The sequence below is a fragment of the Octodon degus genome, unplaced genomic scaffold, assembly GCF_000260255.1.
Source record: "Octodon degus isolate 3935 unplaced genomic scaffold, OctDeg1.0 scaffold00046, whole genome shotgun sequence".
Taxonomy (NCBI): Eukaryota; Metazoa; Chordata; class Mammalia; order Rodentia; family Octodontidae; genus Octodon; species Octodon degus.
The window spans coordinates 7,906,866-7,928,052 of record NW_004524622.1 but is presented as its reverse complement, the minus strand read 5'-3'; the positions used below and the strand labels follow the sequence as shown (position 1 = coordinate 7,928,052).

The 21,187-nt window shown below is 39.8% G+C and overlaps 1 protein-coding gene across 5 annotated transcripts in view; it reads right to left on the bottom strand.

Annotated features, from left to right (window-relative positions):
• The window catches only part of Myof (myoferlin), a 184,033-nt gene that overhangs the window by 26,820 nt on the left and 136,026 nt on the right, over positions 1 to 21,187 (bottom strand). For 2 of the 5 annotated variants that reach the window (XM_023716196.1, XM_023716197.1), the window contains 10 exons: positions 20,471 to 20,548; positions 15,053 to 15,234; positions 14,804 to 14,962; positions 14,584 to 14,682; positions 13,487 to 13,648; positions 10,721 to 10,886; positions 7,274 to 7,350; positions 5,336 to 5,392; positions 3,950 to 3,961; positions 1,960 to 2,058 (listed from right to left, as the gene is read on the bottom strand). In XM_023716196.1, coding sequence (XP_023571964.1) covers positions 1,960 to 2,058; positions 3,950 to 3,961; positions 5,336 to 5,392; positions 7,274 to 7,350; positions 10,721 to 10,886; positions 13,487 to 13,648; positions 14,584 to 14,682; positions 14,804 to 14,962; positions 15,053 to 15,234; positions 20,471 to 20,548 — 1,091 coding nt within the window. The remainder of the gene's footprint in view (positions 1 to 1,959; positions 2,059 to 3,949; positions 3,962 to 5,335; positions 5,393 to 7,273; positions 7,351 to 10,720; positions 10,887 to 13,486; positions 13,649 to 14,583; positions 14,683 to 14,803; positions 14,963 to 15,052; positions 15,235 to 20,470; positions 20,549 to 21,187) is intronic. The other 3 variants (XM_004632047.2, XM_004632048.2, XM_023716198.1) reach the window with 2 other exon arrangements.

The window sequence follows — 21,187 nt, the reverse complement described above, 5'->3', positions numbered from 1 at the left end:
GCTTATTCTACTGAGCCATCTCCCCAGCCCAAAGTCTTAAAATAAATGTAAATACTAAGATAAATATAACATCACTATTTTGCGGATTTTCACTTATCGCGGGGTTGTCTGGATGAGCGAGGGACCACTGTCATGAAACGAGAAAACCACTGACACACAACATGATGAGTTTCAAAAACACAACATGGGGTGAAAGAAGCCAAACCCATGCAGACTACTGTATGAGCACACTGATCCAGAGGAAAAAAAGCTCAAACAGGCAGGAACAATCTGTTAGAAATCAGGCCCGGCAGGGAGGTGTACAACTGTAATCCCAGCTGAGGCAGGATGGAAATTCAAGGCAGCCTGGGAAATTTGGAGAGACTTTGTCTCAAAATATAAATAAATACAAATAAATAAATAAATAATGAATGAATGAATGAATGAATGAATGAATGAATGAAGCCTGGGATGTAGTTCAGCATTTTCTGGATTCAGTCCCCAGTAGTTAAAGAAAAGACAATTAGATCAGTTTCCTCTGGGAAGGGTGAGGGCTATGGGGAATTGGAAGAAAAGGGGCACAGAGAGGAACTTTCTCTGGTGGAAGAAATGTTCTTTGTCTTGTTTGGGTTGTGGTTTATGTAGGTGGGTACAATGATGAAAACTTATTTTATGGTACTTAGAAAACCTCCGTAAAAAACTAGAAGAGGAGGGAAGGAAAAATGAGCAAAGAGGGATGAAAAGAAGTGAAGAAAAGGGAAGGGAGAAAGGAAAAGAAGTGAAGAGAAGGGAAGGGAGAAGGGAAAGGACAGGAACAGATGGAGAGAAGAAGGGAGAGGATGGAGTGTGAGAAGGAGCCCCTAGCCTAGTTCAGTTTTTTCTAAATTAGTGATTCTTTGAATACTGGTGTTTCTTTCTTCTTCTTCTTATTATTTTTTTTTTGCAGAACTGGGGATTGAATTCAGGCTCTTGCGCTTGCCAGGCCATCTCCCCGGCCCCTGAATACTGGTGTTTCTTAAGTTACAATAAGGTAGTACGATAATAATATACAAAGATGCAGATTTTTCTGCTTTTAAAGAGGACATTATTTGAATGATTATTTTTTTAATTGAAAAGTTTTCTCCTGTATGTTGCTTTGTCTACCTTACTATTTGCTTCTCCTTCAGCACATGAGCTACTGAAAGTGAGGAATTAGAAAACTCAGAACAGGGGGCCAGGGAGATGGTTCAGTGGAATAAGTGCTTCCCTGGCAAGCGCAAGGGCCTGAGTTCAATCCCCGGTTCTGCCAAAGGAAAAAACAACAACAACAAAACCTCAGAACGTTAACAGAATGATGAGAGAACCATACCTGCTTAGATGAAGAACTGGTCATATTGCTGGACACATATGCCCGTGGGTAAGATTTTTTCAATTTTTATTTTAAAAAATGTTTATTTGTGGCTGGCTCAGCCTGCCCTGGGGGCTGGTCTGGCTTGGCATGTGGTACAGAGGATCGAACTGCGGTCCGTCCCTGTGCTTGCCTAAGCTTGCCTGAGCAGGCACTTTAGACCACTGAGCTATCTCTCTGGCCCCCGTGGTTGAGATTTTACACAGCATACAAGTTATGAAGACAAATTTCCAGCTAGCAAAAACAATCCCTTTCAGCCCACAGAAGGAAGCATATTGATATCTGATGTTCTGCAAAGAACATCGTAACTCCAGGGTTTCCCTAATGTTGGCTTAATCAGTGTTGGCAAGCCCTCTGCCAGAAGCTTCCAAGCCCGACAATAGCAGTCGTACAACCATAACTCAACCGCTGTGCTTAAACCCTGGAATCTTGGCAAAGCCAAGCTGTTGTAAGAGGCTTCCAGGAGGCTGAAAGTACACCAGACTGCTCCCCAACTGTACCTATCATGGAGGTGTTTTGATTTTGTTAGCTCAGCCTGGAGCCAGTTTGATACAGGTTGATTTCCCCAACCCCAGCAGCATAGGTCCAGGTACCTTGAGTTTGGAATAGCCTTTCTGGATGTATTGTCCACATTTTTCATGTTCTCCTGATGAAGCATAGAATTTACTCCACCAGTCAACAACTTCTTCCTCCTATAGACATGTCAAAATGAAAACAATTTTTACTGTTGGCCTGGATTTCCAGTTTACACAGCAAAACTTCTACTTTGTTTATCCGCATCATGGACTAAACATTCACAGTTTTTCTGCTCAGGAGCTGATGGAGAAATGACCATCCCCAGCCAATGACATGTGTTGGACTTTAAGGTCCATAATTACACTAGAAGATTCTCTTACACTGTATACACAGTTTATTAATTTTTATGGCTTTCACTTTTTTATCCTAAGTTGAATGTAACTATCAACAGGATTTTAAAAACATAAAAATTACATATACAAGTTAATTAAAATAAAACCTCCGATGTTTTTTCTGCTATCTTATTTCCTTAGCCCTTTTAGCCAACAATATCTTATAATATAAAACTCACTAAGCTAAGAGTTAAAAAACTAGTTTTAATTCAAATTTTATCTTTATGTAATAAGCTGTACTTATATTAAAAAGCACACTGGTTTGGGCAAATTGTTCAACATCTCTGAGCATAAATTTCTTTCATCTCCATCTGCCTATTATCTGGAGTTAATATAATAGAACCTACCTCAATCTAGACTTAATGGGGTTTTTTTTGTATTTTTTTAGTAAGGGTCTACAGCATCTCACTATGTAGATTGGGCTTGTAGCGATCCACCTGTGTTCAGCCTCCCAAAGAGCTGGGATTACAGGCATGTGCCACCATGCCCAGTCTCAATCGCCACCTCAGGGCCTCAAATCCTGTCAGCTGTGTCTGCCTAAGCAGGTGCTTTAATCTTTTTTTTTTTTAACATTTATTTATTGTGTGTTGTGTGTGTGTGTGTGTGTGTGTGTGTGTGTGGCCAGCTCAGCCCACCAGGGGGCGGGACTGGCTAGCATGTGGTGCTGGGGGATCGAACCGTGGTCCCTGTGTTTTGCCAAGCTTGTTCCAAGTAGGTGCTTTAGACCACTGAGCCATCTCTCCAGCCCTAAGGTGCTTTAATCTGATGAGCTGTTTGGCTGGCCCTAGAGTTAACTTGGAAATCCAAATAAGAACATTAAGAAAAAGAACATGGGAAAAGTTGAAATGCAAAACAAGTGTAGGGAGGTGTGATGCTTCATCTAGCCAATGATGGCAATCCTTGTAGAACTTTCAATGATGCAAATAGCTCTCTGTGGTGTTTAGGCCATAGGTTTGCTTTCACTGGACCAATGGCTTCCAAACTCTCTTTTCCGTTTCTGACCCAATCAGTCCAGGCTGGGACCTAGACATCCAACGTAGTCTCCTAGGTTCCTCAGGTGATTACAATGTAGAGTCAGGGTTGAGTACCTCTAGTTTACATAGGAAATTCTGGGACAGGTTGAAGGCACAATATAAAGCCACTTACAGAACATTTTCAAGTTACAGAAACCTTCCCTTTCAGGTTTCTAATCAGGATAAATCTTCATCTGATCTGGTGAGCACTCAAATATTTTAATCTGCCTTGGAAATAGTGGTATTGCCAAAAGTACAAGTATTACCTATAATTTAGCTCTCAATTATTCAATCTTGGAGCAAGAAACGAGAAACATAAAAGGATTACTCCTTATTCACATGTATGCACATACTCACTTATGCATTAAGTAAGAGTGTGCTTACATATGTGTATGTGCACAGATATGCTATCATGCACAAATCCTTATATGTGAGTTATACCCAGTTACAAAAGGTTTCTTCCCTTTGGTGGATCAGCACCCCTCCCCTAGATCTAGAAAAGCATTTATTATAGATCACTTATAGGTAAGAAATATATGAGGTGGAATGTAGCTCAGCAGCAAGCACTAGCCTGGAAAGCATAAGGTCCTAGGTTTGATTCCCAGTACAAACAGAAAGAAAGAAAATTATGTAATTCTTAAACATAGTAGTATAATACTTACCTTTTCTGTCAGCTGCATGTGCACACATGTGATCAGGAAGAGGACAAAGCCCATAGCAGGTCACACAGATATAAGGTTAAGACACCATGAACATTTAAAAAAAAAAAAAAGGAGAAATTGTTTTCATACATATTTCATATTGTCAATATTTTCATGGATTAATTTATTTTAGTCAAGATGATCTCATCATTGGATACACCTCATTTATTCTCTGAGCATATGTAAAAGAGTTACCCACAGAACTCAAGTGAAAGGCTTAGAGGCAGTCAGTCATATGGCATGTCCTCAGTGGGTTAGAAAACCTCACGGTTGCTAACTCATGGTGCTCAGGAGGGCATACGTGGAGCTGCTCATCTTCCTTCCCAAAGCCTTTCACTTAAACTGTATCACCAGCTTTGTAATTCCTGGGCCCCACCTTCTCCTGTCATCTGATCTTATCACATAGGCACCCAGTCTTCCCTATGCCTATGCTTTAGCACCAAATAAATGTTCATTCACCAAAATTTTTCTACTATGAAATTATCAAGTTTTTCTTTGGCCAAATCCTCCTATCTAAACTTTTCCTTAGTGAATTTGTCCCATTTCAAGGCATCACCAGGAGGTGAGAGAAGCGACAACTAGGATGTTAGGGCTTGAATTTTCCCTTGGTACCTGCTGGGACATTAGCAAAGCTCGCCCTTGGAGCAATTTGAAGAAATTCTCGGTCTCCCTTTTTGAAACTCTATGTTCAAGTTCACTTCTATGGTGAGGACAGAACATCTCATTAAGGAAACTTCACACAGCTGCTGCCTGAGAGGGCCTCCTTGCTTTTGTTCAGCACAAGAGAATTGCTAACAGAGGCAGGGACAGATAGATGTATCAATTCTTTCTATTGCATTCATTGCAAAGAAGGATTAAAGGCTAAATCATCACAGCTGAATTGAGATTTTGGAGAGAGGAAATTTTTTTTTAAATCAAAAGTACTTTCACATTCTCAGTGGTTTCTGAATTTAGATACAAAACTTAGTCTGTTTGTTCACATCTATTTTCAGCTAGAATAAAACTGCTTCCAAGAAAAGAACACTTCATACTTTTAAAAGCACTATTAAAACAAGTTGCTGATTTTGAAATTTAGGGTTAGTATGGGAGAATTCATTTGTGCCCACTTGTTCATTATTTTCTGAGGAAAGAAGCCAAAGCAATTGATGTGATGTGCTTTTTTAGAGTCAGATTGTTAAATGGAGCAGAAGATTCTTCTCTTAAGTTCAAAACAATCTATTTGTTTAAAAATCACCTTTCACTCCAAAATCTATTAGTAGAAAGGATCCCAAAAAAGAATTCATTTAACACTGTAGACCACAGTCCCCCAGTCCCAGTCAGCTTCATGCATTTGCTTATCATACATACATGCACTGTCCTTGGAGAAGCCATTTTGCTGAGTGCTGTTGACATGCTGCTTAAGCACTGGAATTGGAAGGTAGTTGTTGAGAAGGCCATGTAAGAATGCCTGTGTTCTCTGGCTAGCACTTGATTGAATTGTCCCAGATACTTATTTCTTTTTCTTTTTATCGTGGTAGTGCTGAGCCCATCTGTTAAGAGCCCATGTATACCACATGGTGTTGCCATAAGTTTCTGAGCATGTTGTCACTTAGGGACACAGCCTCCAGCTCCCAGCAACAGCTTAGGTAGTTCTGACCTATCCCCTCAGCTGACCCAGAAAAGGAGCTTGCATTGGGTTAGTGGTAATGTGTGCACATTACATATACCGTATATGTAATATAGGAGATCAGCAAGCTTGTCATTGGTTTTTTCAAAGTTTAACATTCCTCATTTGATTTTGCAGAGTTGAGCTATGCTCACTGTGATGAGCAGGGGGACTCAGAGTTTTATAAATGATTCTAATCAGGCTTCTTATTAACATGCTGTACTTCGATTAGACGTGAGAACAAGATAATTTAAATCATTTACTAGAACAGTGGGAATAACTGACATTACTATCATCCCCAAATCTGCCAGACTTCAAGGTTAAAGTTTATGATGCAACCTGATTTTTTAAATAAGGTGTTTCACAGTAGCCTTGTCATCTGTTAATTGCTCTTAAGAAATGAATGAAAATACTGGCACAGATTATTGGCTTGGTTTTCTCCTTATTCACCAGGGCTGTTGAGAACTCAGTGTTATTGAGCACACAGAAGGCATGTAATAAGAATTGATTGACAATAGCAGATGGTAAAGCTGGAGGGAAATTATTGAGCAGGATCAGACACAATTTTTTCTTGAGCAGTGAAAGACCTACATAAAGAATCTTCAGTACACAATACTTATCTTCCCCCAAGATTGCTGTCTTACTGAGACTAACTGGGGTTGTTTACAAAATGGCAAAAAGTCATTTTACCGTATGAGATGGAGAATTTGATATTTTCACTTGTGATCATGTAGAATTTCCAGATAATAGACTCGAATATATTGCCGCACAGTGTTGGCTGTAAAGCCTACATTGGACATGGTCCGATTGTTAGTGAGTTCAATGCAGTGGGAAGGAAATAGATTTTCTGTATGGCCCTGTTTCGGGACCTAACATATTAAAGTGCAATCGTGTGCATTTGCTGGCCAGTTTGCACATGGAAACATGCTGTGAAAGTGTACCGTAAGTGTCAAAGGAAACGGGGAGATAGTTGTTCTCACTTTTCTGCATTGAGACCCTCCCTCCTCCACCACACCATTCCCCTTTCCTTCTCGTAAAAGTGACTTGAATGGTTTTCAAATATGGTCCTGAGTATTTCCACCTTCTTCTTCACTTCAAAGCCACGGCAAATATAAAATGCTGGGATGTCCCATGAAATGACAAATAGCATCATTAGGAATAATGACATTTCTGCTTTGTGTAGGGGAAAAAGCCCCAGCATGGCTCTGCACCCCTGTTCTGAAGTTTCAGTGTTGTCAAGTACTCTTGAGACTTCTCTTCCCAACAAATAATACCATGTAGACTGTTCACACCAGTGGCTGTGTACGTATATTGGAATCCCTTATGTATGTACACTGATGTGTGTGAAAATACACTGATGGCTGGGTCTCTCTGACTCTTGTGTCCAGGAAGAAGCATTGGGTATGGATAAGACTCAGTACTGTAGATGACTGGTTAGTAGGGCTGAGGGACTCTAGAATATACAGGTCATCATACCTCTGAATGAGTGCAAGATCTAGATTCTTCTATCAGTCTTCAATAATGTAGTTTGATATCTATCATTTTAACAGCATTGAGATGCCATTTGACTGAATTTACCAAATGCTTAGACATCTGGAAGATAAAACTGATGGTATCCAGCGATCATTTCTGAAGCTTACCTTAGAAGCCAGTAATGGCTTAGTGTCTTCGATTTCAATAACAACATCCCGGGAGGGAGATGCAGACATGAGGGAGGCTGGAAGGCAAAGAATTTCATAATCTAAGCTACTCAGGAAAATAAATGGGGAACATTCTACTCCAAATTGAAGTTAGGCAGCTACAGAGTGGATAGTAAATTTTATGACTGGACAACACCCCTGAATGTAGAAAATAACTGAATCATTTATTGCTTTGCTCAAAATAATAATATATGGCTTTAGACATTTTTCAGGGGACTACTTGGCCATGTTTCTTTTGTTTTGGACAATTGGTATAATACCTATACATAGGACGTATTAAAAGTGAATTGCGTAATACATGGCTTTGTATGATGCAGGAGTGAGGATGAAGCTGAGAAACCTACAAATAAAGGAACTTCCTTTTCTAAGATGTGTTCTTAGGAAAAAGAATATAAAGAAATAAAGAGGAGAGGAGGTAGGAAGTGAATGGAAGATGGGGGAAGGGGAGGAAAAAGAAGTGGCAGAAAGCAGAGTGGATGGCTGTGTATTTCGGGGCTGGAGCCGACTTAGCCACCTCTTGCTCTCCTGGTGTATGGAGAAGGTGAAGGCACAAACCCTAGCTTATGAACAACTTCCCAGCTACATCTGACTCATGATTTGGGAGCTAGAGCAGAGGCCCAGAAAAAGCCCTTCCTGAGCTCATCGTGTTGGGGTCAGCTAAGGAAATGCCAAAGGCTCTAGCTGGCTGGGGGGTGGGATGACAGGTACAACTCCCTTTTAATGAGAAAGCATAGGCAGTCAGATATGCAGCAGAAGGCTGGGACCCAGGCACAATAAACTGTGCTAAGCCAAAAGAACTTTGCGTTTAACTCATCTGGGCAACTGACACCTTTTTTGCATGCATATAAGATACCATGAGGGAAGATGACACACTCTTTTAATTACCTACAAGTGTCAGACCCTGGGCTTACACTTTACTTACATGATCTCATTTATTCTCTCAATAGTCATTGAAAATATGTGCTATTATCTCCATTTTAAAGATTTGACAATAAACTAAAGCTAAGAGAAAGCAAGTCATTTACTTCATTTTAAACAGGAGTAAATGAAAATAAATAAGCAGTATATGTTGGCTCGGCCCCAAAGTTTGTGTCTTAATCATGCCTGAGGACAGCAGATGCTCAGTTAATGTCAGAGAGGTGTTGGGGGGTATGAAAGACACAGAGGAGATTGATATCTATTGGGAATCTATGATATACCAGTGGCTATCCCAGGTAGTTTTATATTCTATAAGCAGACCTATAAAGTGTTGCTATACTTCCTAGATAAGCTCACTAGAGAACTGCAGTAGTACAGAACAAGAGAGCCAGATCGGCAGGGACGCAGAAGCACAACTGCATGCAAGTTCCTCAGTATACTGTTAGTCTCCATTTCTGTTCTGTTTCCTTAACTGTCCTTCTGTAAATAAAGCTGTCACAAGGGGTGGCATTCTGTGTTACCAGTACGGTCAACAAGATTCCTTCTTCAACATTTACCATACCACTGGTTTTAAGAAAGTATTCCAGGGTCTTCTGAAAATCGTTCCTATTCTCCACCCTAATAACACAGCATCACTAACCAGGAAGCCTCCGCCTTGGGCCTGGCCCACTCCTGACCAACTGAGGCAGACAAGTCCACACAAGGAATTTTGAGGCCAGAATTTATAGCTTCCTAATGATTTCTTGTGTTTGGACTAGAAACTCTCTCGTGAATACAGTAGGTAAAGTGATTTCTCTCCATTTCAAGTAAAACAGAAATATCTGGGGAGACGTACATAAATCTAGGGCTGGTATCTCCTTTCTCCATACACTGTGAGAACAAGAGCTGGATAAGTCACTGTAGCTCTAGGCCTAAAATACATGCTTCCTGCTTTCTCTCACTTCTTCATATTAAATCAAATAATTCCTGTAGTTATAATAATTCAGTTCAACCCCCCTTTTATTATTTGGAGTCAGAGTCTCGCTGTGAAACTCAGGTTGGCCTTGAACTTGCTTATGTAGCCCAGGTTGGCCTCAAACTCACAGCAACCCTCCTGCCTCAGCCTCCCAGCTGCTGGGATTATAGATGCATGCCACAATGCCTGGCAGCACAAAATACTTTGTATGTGATTTTTAAAAAGAATACAGAGAGAGCAGAAATTAATTCAATTGAGACGAAGAAAATAATTCAAAGAATTAAAAAAGCAAAAAGCTGGTTCTTTGAAAGATTAAATAAAATTAATAAGCCCCTAGCTAACCTCATCAAACAGAGGAAAGAAAAAAAATCAAATATAAAAAGAATACAGAATAGTAATAAAAAAAAACCCAGCATTAGAAATGATACAAAATTTCACTAAACAAAGTAATAGTTCAACAATGTTTGCTGTACTTTTTTTTCTTTTTTGTTTTTTCTGTACTGGGGATTGAACTCAGGACGCTGTGCTTGCCAGGCAAGCACTTATTCTACTGAGCTATTTCCCCAACCCTTATTGTTTTGTTTTTGTATGTGATATTTTTTAATAAACACATGTAGTATTTTGCTCAGATATGACTAGATTGTTTTTCCCTTCTCTGCATGAGGGAAGAATTCTGTAGGATATTTTGAACCACAAAGCAGGAAAGTTTCAGACGCTCTGTAAAATCAAGACCACACTTTATGGAAGCTTAAATAGAACTGGGTCATGGCATAGCTGCTCAGAGAAGAGATATCTGTTTCAGTCTTGAAGCTTGCTGGATAGGGCACCGTGGTCTTTCATCAAGTCTAATTCTATGAAATTAGGAGTCTTGGTATCTGCTGAAATGCCTGAACCCTCATCCCTAACACATTGCCAGACACACAGCAAGCTAAAAGTCAAAAACTACTTAAGTCAGTGACAGAAGAATACTATATCACTCACTATTACTTATTATGGAAATTTAAAGCATTATGTGCCTGCTCTATCATTTACATAATTAATTGTTTTTAAGCTTTTCCTGTATGGATAACAATGAACCATCTCTTAAGTTACATCACACCATTGTTGTCATGCATTAGTGAGGAAGGCTCACAGAAAGTAATTTGAAATAAGAATCTTGTCTTCTTTTAGTGCTCATGGAGGGGGTGGTTCCTGCTGCTTCTTAAAAGGCAAATAGGAAAGTTCATGAAGCACTTGACATTTCCTCAAATGATCCGTTCATCCAGGAGCAGGACATTTCAGAAGAAAATTGCTTGAACGTGGCTCCCCCCATTCTCAGCTCAGCAAGGGTCCAGCCTCAGCTCCTCCACCTACGAGCTGTACTTGCCAAGGAAAGTTACTTAACCCACGTACATTAAGTCAGCTAGAATGGTCCTCCTCTGTAGAATCTAGATGATGAATATTTACCTTTAGATGGTTTGTGACTAATCATGCATGAAAAACCCAAAAATGTTATTTACAGACTTGCATTTTACCTTTTAGTTGTGGCACAATGTCTTCCTTGCCTGCATAAGGGTCACAGCGAAAGCGGTCCAGGTGTTCAATGGTGCACTGGCCAACAACAGGCTTCCGCCCAAACTGCCTGTGGTCGATGACCTTGATCACCAAGGGAGGCATGTACAGCTCCTCCTTAGGCAAGAACTGGGAATTACAAAGAGATGGGTCATTTCTCTTTAAAAGACCACACGAGAACAAGATTGCTGATAACTTGCTCCAAGGGACCAACTCAGTCTGTTTGCTTGGGGCTTCATAAGAAGTAGTCCAGTAATTCACGTTAGGCAAGTGGCTCAGTGCTGTGATCCTTAGATCTCAGCCAGGCTGCTACAGGTCACATTCTGGGTCTGTCACCATAAACTGCGTGACAAAAGAACTTTTCTAAGCCATCTATGTTCTAGTTATGCCATCAAGAATAATGAGTTGTGGAATACTGGTGAAAGGCCTAGAATGCTAGTATCTCACTCACAGTAAGTGCTCTGTAAGTCTTAGGCACTGTGATGTGGAATAAGTATTATTTCCCACGGGCCTATATTTCCTCTGCACACTCTGCTTCCTGAGAGGGGGACCCGCATGGGGCTAACAAGCCCAGAACTTTGATAATCTACTAGCCAAGTCCTGAGCAGAATTTAGAAATAGACAAAACAAAATGAAACCTCCAAGAAAAAGAACTGTGGCTAAGAGTCTTATTGCCATAGAATTTCAGTACCAAAACAGGAGATATTTTTTTTTTTTTTTTACTATTCCTATAATTTGGGGACCTTGACAGCACTGGCTGTTTGGAGAATCACAGGTTAGAGTGGGAGCCTATTTGTAGTTTAGTGAAGTTTGTATCTCTGGCTTTGCACAAAAATGGAAGCTGGAGTTTACTCAGTTGGCTTTTTTGGGTCTGTAGACCACAGCTAGGTTCCACTCTAGAAGTGGAAACGTAGAAGAGGGCTGGGAAGTGGATGATGATTAAAGTGGCTCAGGAGGAACCAGTTAGAGATTCCAGGATTCTAAGCACCCAAGGAGCTCTCCATCTGCAGCACCATAGGGAAGAACACAGTCTCTGGAGTTGGAGAGACCTGAATCTAAACTCTGGCCACTCACTAGTTAGCCACATTTCTCTGTGTACATTAAGTCACCTCTTTATTTTCTCTTAAGTGAGTGTAAGAAGGGAGAAAATGTGCACCCCGCAGAGTTAAAGATCAAATGTAGACCATGAGTGCACCTGGCACTGGGCTAACTGTGGCTGGACTAGGACAGGGCCACCGCAGCACAGATGGGGGTGTCCAGCATCCACGGGATATTAGACAATCCTTTTCCCTCTCTGGGTATGCTTCCTCATTTGTAAAATGTGAGGTTAAATCATATGGTCCTCGAGTCCAAGAGTGGTGTGTTGCAGCTGCCGGGGACAGGAAAATGATGGGTGGGGAAAGGAAAAGGAAGGTTTTAAGCCATCTCTTTAACTTAAGTAAATACCTTACTTTATTTCTTTCATATAGGACAGTAAGATGAAAAGCTTTCTTTTTCGTTTTGTAAAGGTTTGGGATTTTTTTTTTTTTTTTTTTTTTTTTTTTTTGTTTTTGGCGGAACCGGGGATTGAACTCAGATCCTTGCATTTGCCAGTCAAGCGCTTATCCTACTGAGGCATCTCCCCGGCCCCAAAAAGCACCTCTGTTTTTTGTCTTTTTTTTTGTGCAACCAGGGATTGAACTCAGGCCCTTAAAGGTTTGGGATTTAACAGCTTTAACAATAGAAAGATTGGCTGATTTCTTTGTGCTCCAGGTGTTATAGGTTCTGTGATGGAGGACTGTGAGCACTATCTGATGCTTTGCATTTCCAATAACTGGAGGTAACTTCAGTACAACAAGGAAGCCACTATTTCAGGGGCACAGTCATGGGCATTAGGGCCATGGTCACCACCCTATGTAGCTTCCTCCACCTGTGCCCCTTCCCCAGGGAGCCAGTTCCTATCTGGTGGGCTCTGGCCTAAGTGCTTTAGTAGGGGCATGAGTAGGGATTAAGATTTTTCCCTCAGCAGGCTGACCAAGGACCTTTAGTAGTAGCTAAAGTGATGGAAAGTTTACTAGAGAAATAAATATTGTCCAGAGATACCTTTGTATCACTGGAGATGGCTGAAGCTTTAAGAAACCATCACTACAGTGTGAGAATCTGGGCATGGGGGAGTCACTGACAAGCCAAGTATCAGCCAAAGTTTTTTTTTTTTTTTTTAATGTGTTTGGTACAGCGTCTCACTAAACAGCTCGGACTCATAGCGATCCTCCTGTTTCAGCCTCTCCAGCACTGGGACTACAGGTATGTGCCACCACACCTGGTGAGCCTGGGGCGGGGCCAGTATGGCACGTACTGCCCGGGATTGAACCCAGGTCTTTGCAATTGCTAGTCACGCACTTAGACTGTTGTGCTATCTCCCTGGCCCTGGTCAAAGTTTTTCTATTTGTTAGATTTTGGAAATAAATAAATTCTCTGGGGCTGGTGAGATGGCTCAGTGGTCTAAAGCACCTACTTGGAACAAGCTTAGCAAAGCACAGGGACAGAGGTTCAATCCCCCAGCACCACATGCCAGCCAGCCCCACCCCCTGGTGGGCTGAGCTGACCACACACACACACACACACATAAATAAAAAATTTTTTAAAAAGAAATAAATAAATTCTCTATTTGTGTGAGTTATGTATTCATAGTTTAAATAGAATCTAGCTACTCAATACACATAGACTATAACAGAGTCTGGATACTGTACCACTTTCATGAAGAGAACAGAACTTGGAAAGTTGGGTGTCTTCTTAAGGTTTTTGATCACCACTGATTCTACTCTTTCCCCTCCACACTCCACAATAAGGCTGGGGGATGTGATAGAAGCCATCTGGTAGTTTTTCATATTCCTTAAGCCCCAAGCTAAAATCTGGGAAAATTAAAGAGAGAGAAGTAAACACAACATATTAGAAACGCTATTCAAAAGAAAAAAATCCTACCTTAGTCCCTGGCAAACTCTTTAAGACCTATTGGTGCAGATCAACTTAAAATACTGGTGAAGGCTATGCTAGAATCCTGTAGGTTATACAGAGAAAGTGCATTTGTCCCCTTTCTTCCGTCTGAGTCACTAAAAATGGAGAGCTGTTAAAACTGTAGAAATCAAATACTGGCTGTGCCATGTATCAAGCAGGTGAATATTGATAAACTAACCTTTCTTTGTCTCATTACAAACAGAACTGACTTTATCCATCATGAGGTTACTCTGAAGATCAAATGTGAACTTCTTAACACAGTGTCCCACATGTGATTATTCAAAAGTGATAGCTACCTGTGTCACTCTAAGAACTAGCAAGACAGTTGGAGAACAAAAATCTTGGAGCAACAGCTGCAAGGAGACACCTTGAAAGTGGTCCAGATTCTATCCATCATGCCACCAAGTTTACTCCATCAGCCTGCATCTTCTAGTGCGTCACCATTTCCCAGCCCTCCCTTTGCCTCATACCTCAGGCCACTTTCTGCGCACGCGCACATGCGCACACACACACACACACACACACACACACACACACACACACAGAAGCACTCTCTTCTAGACCATCTTCTCTCACTGCTCTGGAAAAATTCAGAAATCTGGTGACTCCCAGTAAGTGAAGATTTTAGATTCCTCCAAGGATGATTAACCTCTCTTCATTGCTTCAAAGAGCCTCCGATTTCCATTAATATTTCAAGTTTTGGGGCAGACTCTACAGTAAATTAGTGATAGCAAGAAAATATGCAACAGGATGTCTGTCCCCACATAAAAGATTCTTACTTTGTGGCCACATCTACTTGACTTGATCAAATAAAACACAGAGATCAGGATACCTCAATAGCAGTGAGCTGAACCACTGGCCTGATTCCTTGAGGGACCATGTATAGGTTTGGTGCCCTTTGAGAGGGAAGAATGGGAAGGTTGGATCCATCCTGTAAAACAAACAGAATGTCCACAAGTGCCTCCCTTTTCAAATGAAGGATGGCTAGGATTATTAGCAATTTTTCAAACAGTGGAAATAATAACTATCTGAATGAAAATGCAGTAATGTACCTTGTCCCTCAGAATTAGCTCTGCAGTCACAAGGACATCTCCACAGGCCTTATCTCCATTCATGACTGGCTGCCAGAGAAGTTTGGGTGTAATGTCCACTTCTGAGTTCAGTTTCACCAGAGGGGAACAGATACTTCTTCCTAAATATTCATCTTTACCCTAGAGAAACAAACCTTAAGTCTCCAAACAAACAGTACTTTGAAACTTTACCATCCCCCCAAGTCATCTGAGAAATTCAAAACTACCTACCACTTGATCATTGTCAAAAAGTTCTATGATTACTTTGGGTGGGTTCTGTAGAACAGTTTGGGGTTCCCCATAGATTTCAATTTCATCAAATATAATCGTTTGGTCCCATGTGGGATTTAGAGTTGAGTGGATGATCTCAGTGGTTTTGCTTCGATGGAGGAAAGACACATGAGCATAGGGATCTATGGATAAAAAACAGAACAGTGTGGAGCTATGGTGAAAGTCCAGCTCCCTAGGATCCTAGAGTCCTTCTGGATACAACAGTGATAGAATCCCACCATCCACCTGGAGATAGGGTTTCCGCAGACCAGAATGTAGAAGGGTCAGGTGGCATGGAGAGTCAGGAGCACTGAAGTGAGGCCTGGACGAGGACAGAGGATTCTCTCTCTAGAGTATGTCCTCACAAGGCTAATTGGACACGCAATCGGTCATAGTCATGACTAAGAGTGTGGGCTCTGCAGTCAGACATATCTGATTTCAACCCATATCCGCATTATATGATTCCCTGGGAAAGTATTTAATCTTCCTAAACCTGGTTCACTCCTCCAAGTGATGACAGTATTATCTGCTTCCCAGTGTCAAGAGAAAGAGATGGATACAAAGAATGTAAACTGCTTAGGATGAGCCCATCATATATGGTGTCATTGATAAATGCTATTTATCACTGTTTCTACTGTCACTGGTCATCTATTTATTCAGCAAGTATTTATTGAGTGCCAGCTCAGAAGAGGATAGTAACACACAAGAAAGGCTCAGATACTCCTAGTGCCTATAATATGAGATAGTAGAAAACTTCCCTGAAACTTTGGTGTAGAGTGAAAAATATCTTATATGCGAAGAAGTAATCCACATTTTTCTACATGATAAATAACTACCCCCAAAACTTCCTTTCATTCATTAGAGGACTGTTCTATTTAAGCAGTAAGCCAATGTTTAAGACACGGTGGCGTGTGCTTGCGGTCTCAGCTACTTGGGAGTCTAAGGCAGGGGGATCACTTCAGTGTAGGAGTTAGAGATTATGCACAAACCCCATTTCAATTAAAAAATGAGTACATACATACATAAACTAATGTCAATCCTGAAGCTCTTAACACATGTAAAGGTAACACAGTTTTTAATATGTCAGGTGGCTATAATGTGAAAGAAATACAGCTGTTATTGTTTCTTTGCTTATGCCTGATAATGTCTTACATCTGTAGCTTTAAGAAATATGCTTAAATACTGTGGGACTGTCCTGCTTCAAGGTTGTATATGGTGAGATTTTTGGACTTATGTGCAAACATGAGAAGCATAGAATTCTTTATCCTATTTTTAAAATATAATCTAATTTTTAAATGTTCTTTATCATATTATGTAGGGACTTAATGTTCAACATATCAATACTTGATGAAAAATACCTGTTCCTTATTATGCCTAAGATGTTTGAAATGCAGTGAGATAGTGAGGTTAAGCTTGATAGCCTAAATCGTTTGATAATAACAATAAGCTTTTCTTCTGGATGGTTGACAACCTAAGTTTGCAGACCAAAATTAGAGAAAAAGGAGGGCTACAAGGAAAACCAACATTTTGGCCCTAGCCTTCTAAGGTCAATTAAGACTCAGGACATATGAGAACTTGTACTGTAACGTCATGTACCTCGGTAGTGTCCCAAATTTTCTGATCAAGGAGATTATGGGGCCAAAGAGGAAAGTGATCGATGACGTAGAGTGTGCCTAAGGAGAGTCACATGGGGAGAAGACACTCTCTCAGGCTTTCACAGAGAGCACATTGGCCAAGCAATGGCCGTGACTCATCCACATGGCTGACACTGACAAAGGTTCTACAATCTGAGGTACAGGATCTCAGGATAAAATCCTGAGGGCATTTCACTGACCTTCTCAGACCAAAAAGCTACAACTCTTGTTGTATAGGTCCTGCTTTACCTTGGTCTTAACCATCCAGTAGAAAAGTATGAAGATGAAATATAGGAAGTAAAGCCATGTTGTTATGTTGACCTGTGGGGGACTCAGGTCAATAATTTCTGACATTGCCAATGTCAGAAGACCCAATGCTATTATGGGCTATTATGGGCTACTGGACTCTTTTAGAATATTTTGCTGAATTTCCACACCTATAATATTTCACAACGGAACTTAAAAAAATTGAGGTATAACTATGAATGTCCATTTTGTATCTGTGTATTCAAAGTGGTTGGGATAGATATATAGTTGCATTCTCTTAATGAATAGAATGATTTTTTCTAATGGTGTTTGTAAGTAGGATCACAAGTCTGCATCTTGTACAGCAATTAACCACTAAGAAGAATATATGCAGTGTATTATTTGTTGAAACTGTACTTTCGATTTGATTTGAAACTGTCTCATTGCTATATGTTTATCAATAAAACTTTGAAAAGAAAAAAAAATATGCTTAGGATAATTTGTGATAGCCAAATCTTGGAAACAACCAAGATGCCCGTCACATGAGGAATGGTTGAAAAAGATGTGGTATTTTTATACAATGGAGTATTACTCAGCTATAAAGAATGATAAATTTGAAGCATTTATATTTAAGTGAATGCCACTTGAAGATATACTCATAAGTGAAATAAACCAAACCCACATGTGTAAATATTGTATAGTCTCCCTAGTGTAAGAACTCAAAAGAAGAAATACAAATAGAAAGATATAACACAATTAAAAGGAAAGTGAGACAATGAGGAAAGGGCAAGGAGAAAAGCTGGGAAACATGACAGGGGCAAAACCATACATTTATATGCACTGGATGGGCAAGGCAGTGATCCTGAGAAATATCAGTAGGTTTTTGAAACTAGCAGTTAATTGGTAGGATTCTCACCCTGACTACTATACATGCTGATACCTGTGAACCAAGCAACTTCACTGAAGATAGCAATGTGTAATAGAAGGGGCACGATTGGAATGCCTGTCATTCTGGCCTTCTAAATATGTACTTCTTGTCATGACATACCAATTATTACCATACTGTCTCTCAAGTAAAACTTTGTTTTTGTTTTTTAAAATGGGTAATAAATGAAAAAAAGACAAGAAAAAAAAAGTCACAGGATTGTCCTGCTACAATGCTGTATATGGTTAGATTTCTAAATTTCTGTGTAAAAAATATGTAATGGTTTATTGATATTCTTTAAATGTTTTTAATTTTTAAAGTTTTTATCTCCATATTCTGTAGGGACTTAATGTTTAATATATCAATACTTGATGGAAAATACCTGTTCCATGTTATGCCTAAGATGTTTGGTATTCAGACAGATAGTGAAGTTAAACCCAACTGCATATGTTGTAGGGTAATAATAAGCTTCTCTTTTGGAGGGTTAACAACCTAAGTTTGCAGACCAAAAATTAGAGAAATAGAAGGGCTGCAAGGACAGCCAACATTTTGATGCTAGCCTTTCAAGGTCAGTGAAGACTCAGGACATAGGAGAACCTACACTGTAACATCCTATAACTCAGTTGTGTCCCAAATTTTCTGATCAAGGAGATTATGGGACCAAAGAGGAAAGTGATTGATGATGTAGAGTGTGCCTAAGGTGAGTCACATGGGGAGAAAACATTCTCTCAGGCTTTCACAGAGAGCAAATTGGTCAAGCAATGGCCGTGATTCATTCACATGACTGACACTGACAAAGGATCTGCAACCTGCGGTACAGGGTTATAGGATAAATCCTGAGGGTACTTGACTGATCTTATCAGATATAAAAGTTACATTTCTTGTTATATAGGTCTTGCTTTATCTTGGTCTTAACTATCTAGCAGAAAAATATAAAAATGAGGTATATAAAGTAAAGCCATATTAATATGCTGAGCTGTGAAAGGCTCAAGTCAACAACTTCTGTGGATAATGCACTACTATTGTGGACTGCTGGACTATGTTGGATTGTTGAACTCATGTACCTATAGTATTTAGATGCCAATGGAATACCCATCTCTGACAGGACTAAACAAAAAAAGGGGATACAAAGGAAGGACCATTTTGTATCTGTATATACAGAATAGTTAGGATAGATATACAGCTACTTTCACTTAATTCAATAAGAAGAAAGATTTGTACTAATAGTGTTTGGACAGGATATCCTGTCTGCATCTTGTACTATGGATAAGCACTAAGAAGATAACAATGTACAATGTATTAATTACTGAAACTGTCCTATTAATCAGCTTTGAAACTGTCTCATTGCTATTTGTTTCTCAATAAAATAAAATTTAAAAAAAAAGACAGGTACAGAGAGTGTGAGATGGACACAAAGGGCATCTACTGCACAACAAAGGGGTCATCTGCCAGCTTTGTGGAGGAGCCTAGCAAAAACCAGAAGTCATCTGCATATCCCTTTAATCTTTCCTGTGTGTTTGAGTTGCCTTCTTAACATGTGTCTTTAGAAAGGTAAAATTAATAAACACGTTACCAACTGAAAACAAACAAACAAACAAACAAACAAAAAACCCCAAAAGAAATATGCTTAGGGTATCATGAAACTTTCGTCAAAATTTGAAAGCATTTTTACTTTCTGTGGTGGAGTGCCCTCTGGTGGAGGATATTTGACAATGTTTCTGAAAACATTTTGTAGATGTGTTAACGTATTGGTATAGAGATAACCCTGAATCTGGTACAATTTGTAAGAAAAGGAAACCATTTACAAATGCTGGTTAACATTAGTGCTTGGGACACCTTCAGACTTGAGGCGAGTACTCTGAAGTGTCAGAGAAATGCTTCAAGAGCTGTTTCCATAGAAAGTCTAGGGACATTTTGCTGGACTTCAAAGCCTTAGGCTTCACAGAATGGCCCCTGAATTATCTTTGTTTCCACAGGCAAAAACACAAATCATGGGGAGGCTGGTCTCCCTCAGCCATCCCCTTCCCCTGCCAACGACCTTATCCGAAGCACTCCAAGGACAACAAAACCATCTGGTATCAGAGTGATGAAGGACAATAAAACCTCATGGTTTAATGGAGTTGAACATGAGGGAAAAGATGGCAGAGGAGGGAAAAGTGTACTGAGCTGCTCAGAGCCCAGTGCTGCAGGCAGATCTGCCATCTTCTGTTACCTTGAGAGAGCTACAAAAAAGGTCAAAGACAATAATATACCAATCAACCCAAAGGCCCAGGGATAAAAACAAAATCGTGCATACAGACAGCAGAAATTGCTTTTCTTGGTACTTTCTATTATTTAATTGATGATTATTAAAAGGCTATATGTGTCTATGTATTTGTACAGCACAGCAACCGTGGTGCTTGAAGCATTAAATACTTCTTAGCCAACAACTAAGCAGTTTACTTCAAATATATAAATTAGTTTCAACATGAAAAAGGGTTCTGTTGTCAGGAATAACACCTCTTAATGAAAAGCAGAGTTGAGCTAATCTGTTATGTACTAGTAGCCAGCATGGGGAGTTTTTTCCCTTTTTACCTGAAAAGCTATCCTTGTCGAGAGCCATGAGATTTCTGGCTTGATAGATATAACAGCGCAGATGATAGATGTAGACTCCTGAAAAGAACAAGACGAGGTTACACATAAGAAATATAACGCTGTATTCTGGTATTTTTCTGGAATAATTGGGGCTATTATATGCCCCAGAAACAATGCAGAATCCATATACAGTGATACTGCGGTTCACAAATGCTTTTGTTTGTAAACACTTTCATTTGCAAACAGAAGCATTTGGTGAATTTTAGTTTTGTTTACAAACTCTGGATTGGGTAACAAAACCCTGGCCATCTTTTCCAAAACTGTAGAACAAATTAAGTTCATGAGTTGAAGTATCAAAATAATAATGCTGTATCCTCCCTAAGTCATTTGTTTCTTATAAAATATGACTTAAAATTAGTTCTCCCTTATCTCCCCAGTTTCAGTTGCTTATTGTTCAATTGCTAGCTCAAAATATGAAATAGAAAGTTCCAGAAACAAAAAATTTACAAGTTTGAAGTTGCGTTCCATTCTAAGCAGCATGAAGAAATCTTGGACCATCCTGCTCCATTCCCGTGATACAGCTTATCCCTTAGTCCACTGTATCCATACTGTATGTGCTACCCACTCATGAGTCACCTTCGTAGCTACTGTCATGACTGTTATGGTAGCAGTATTTCAGTGCTTGTGCTAAGGTAATTATTATTATTATTATTTTTT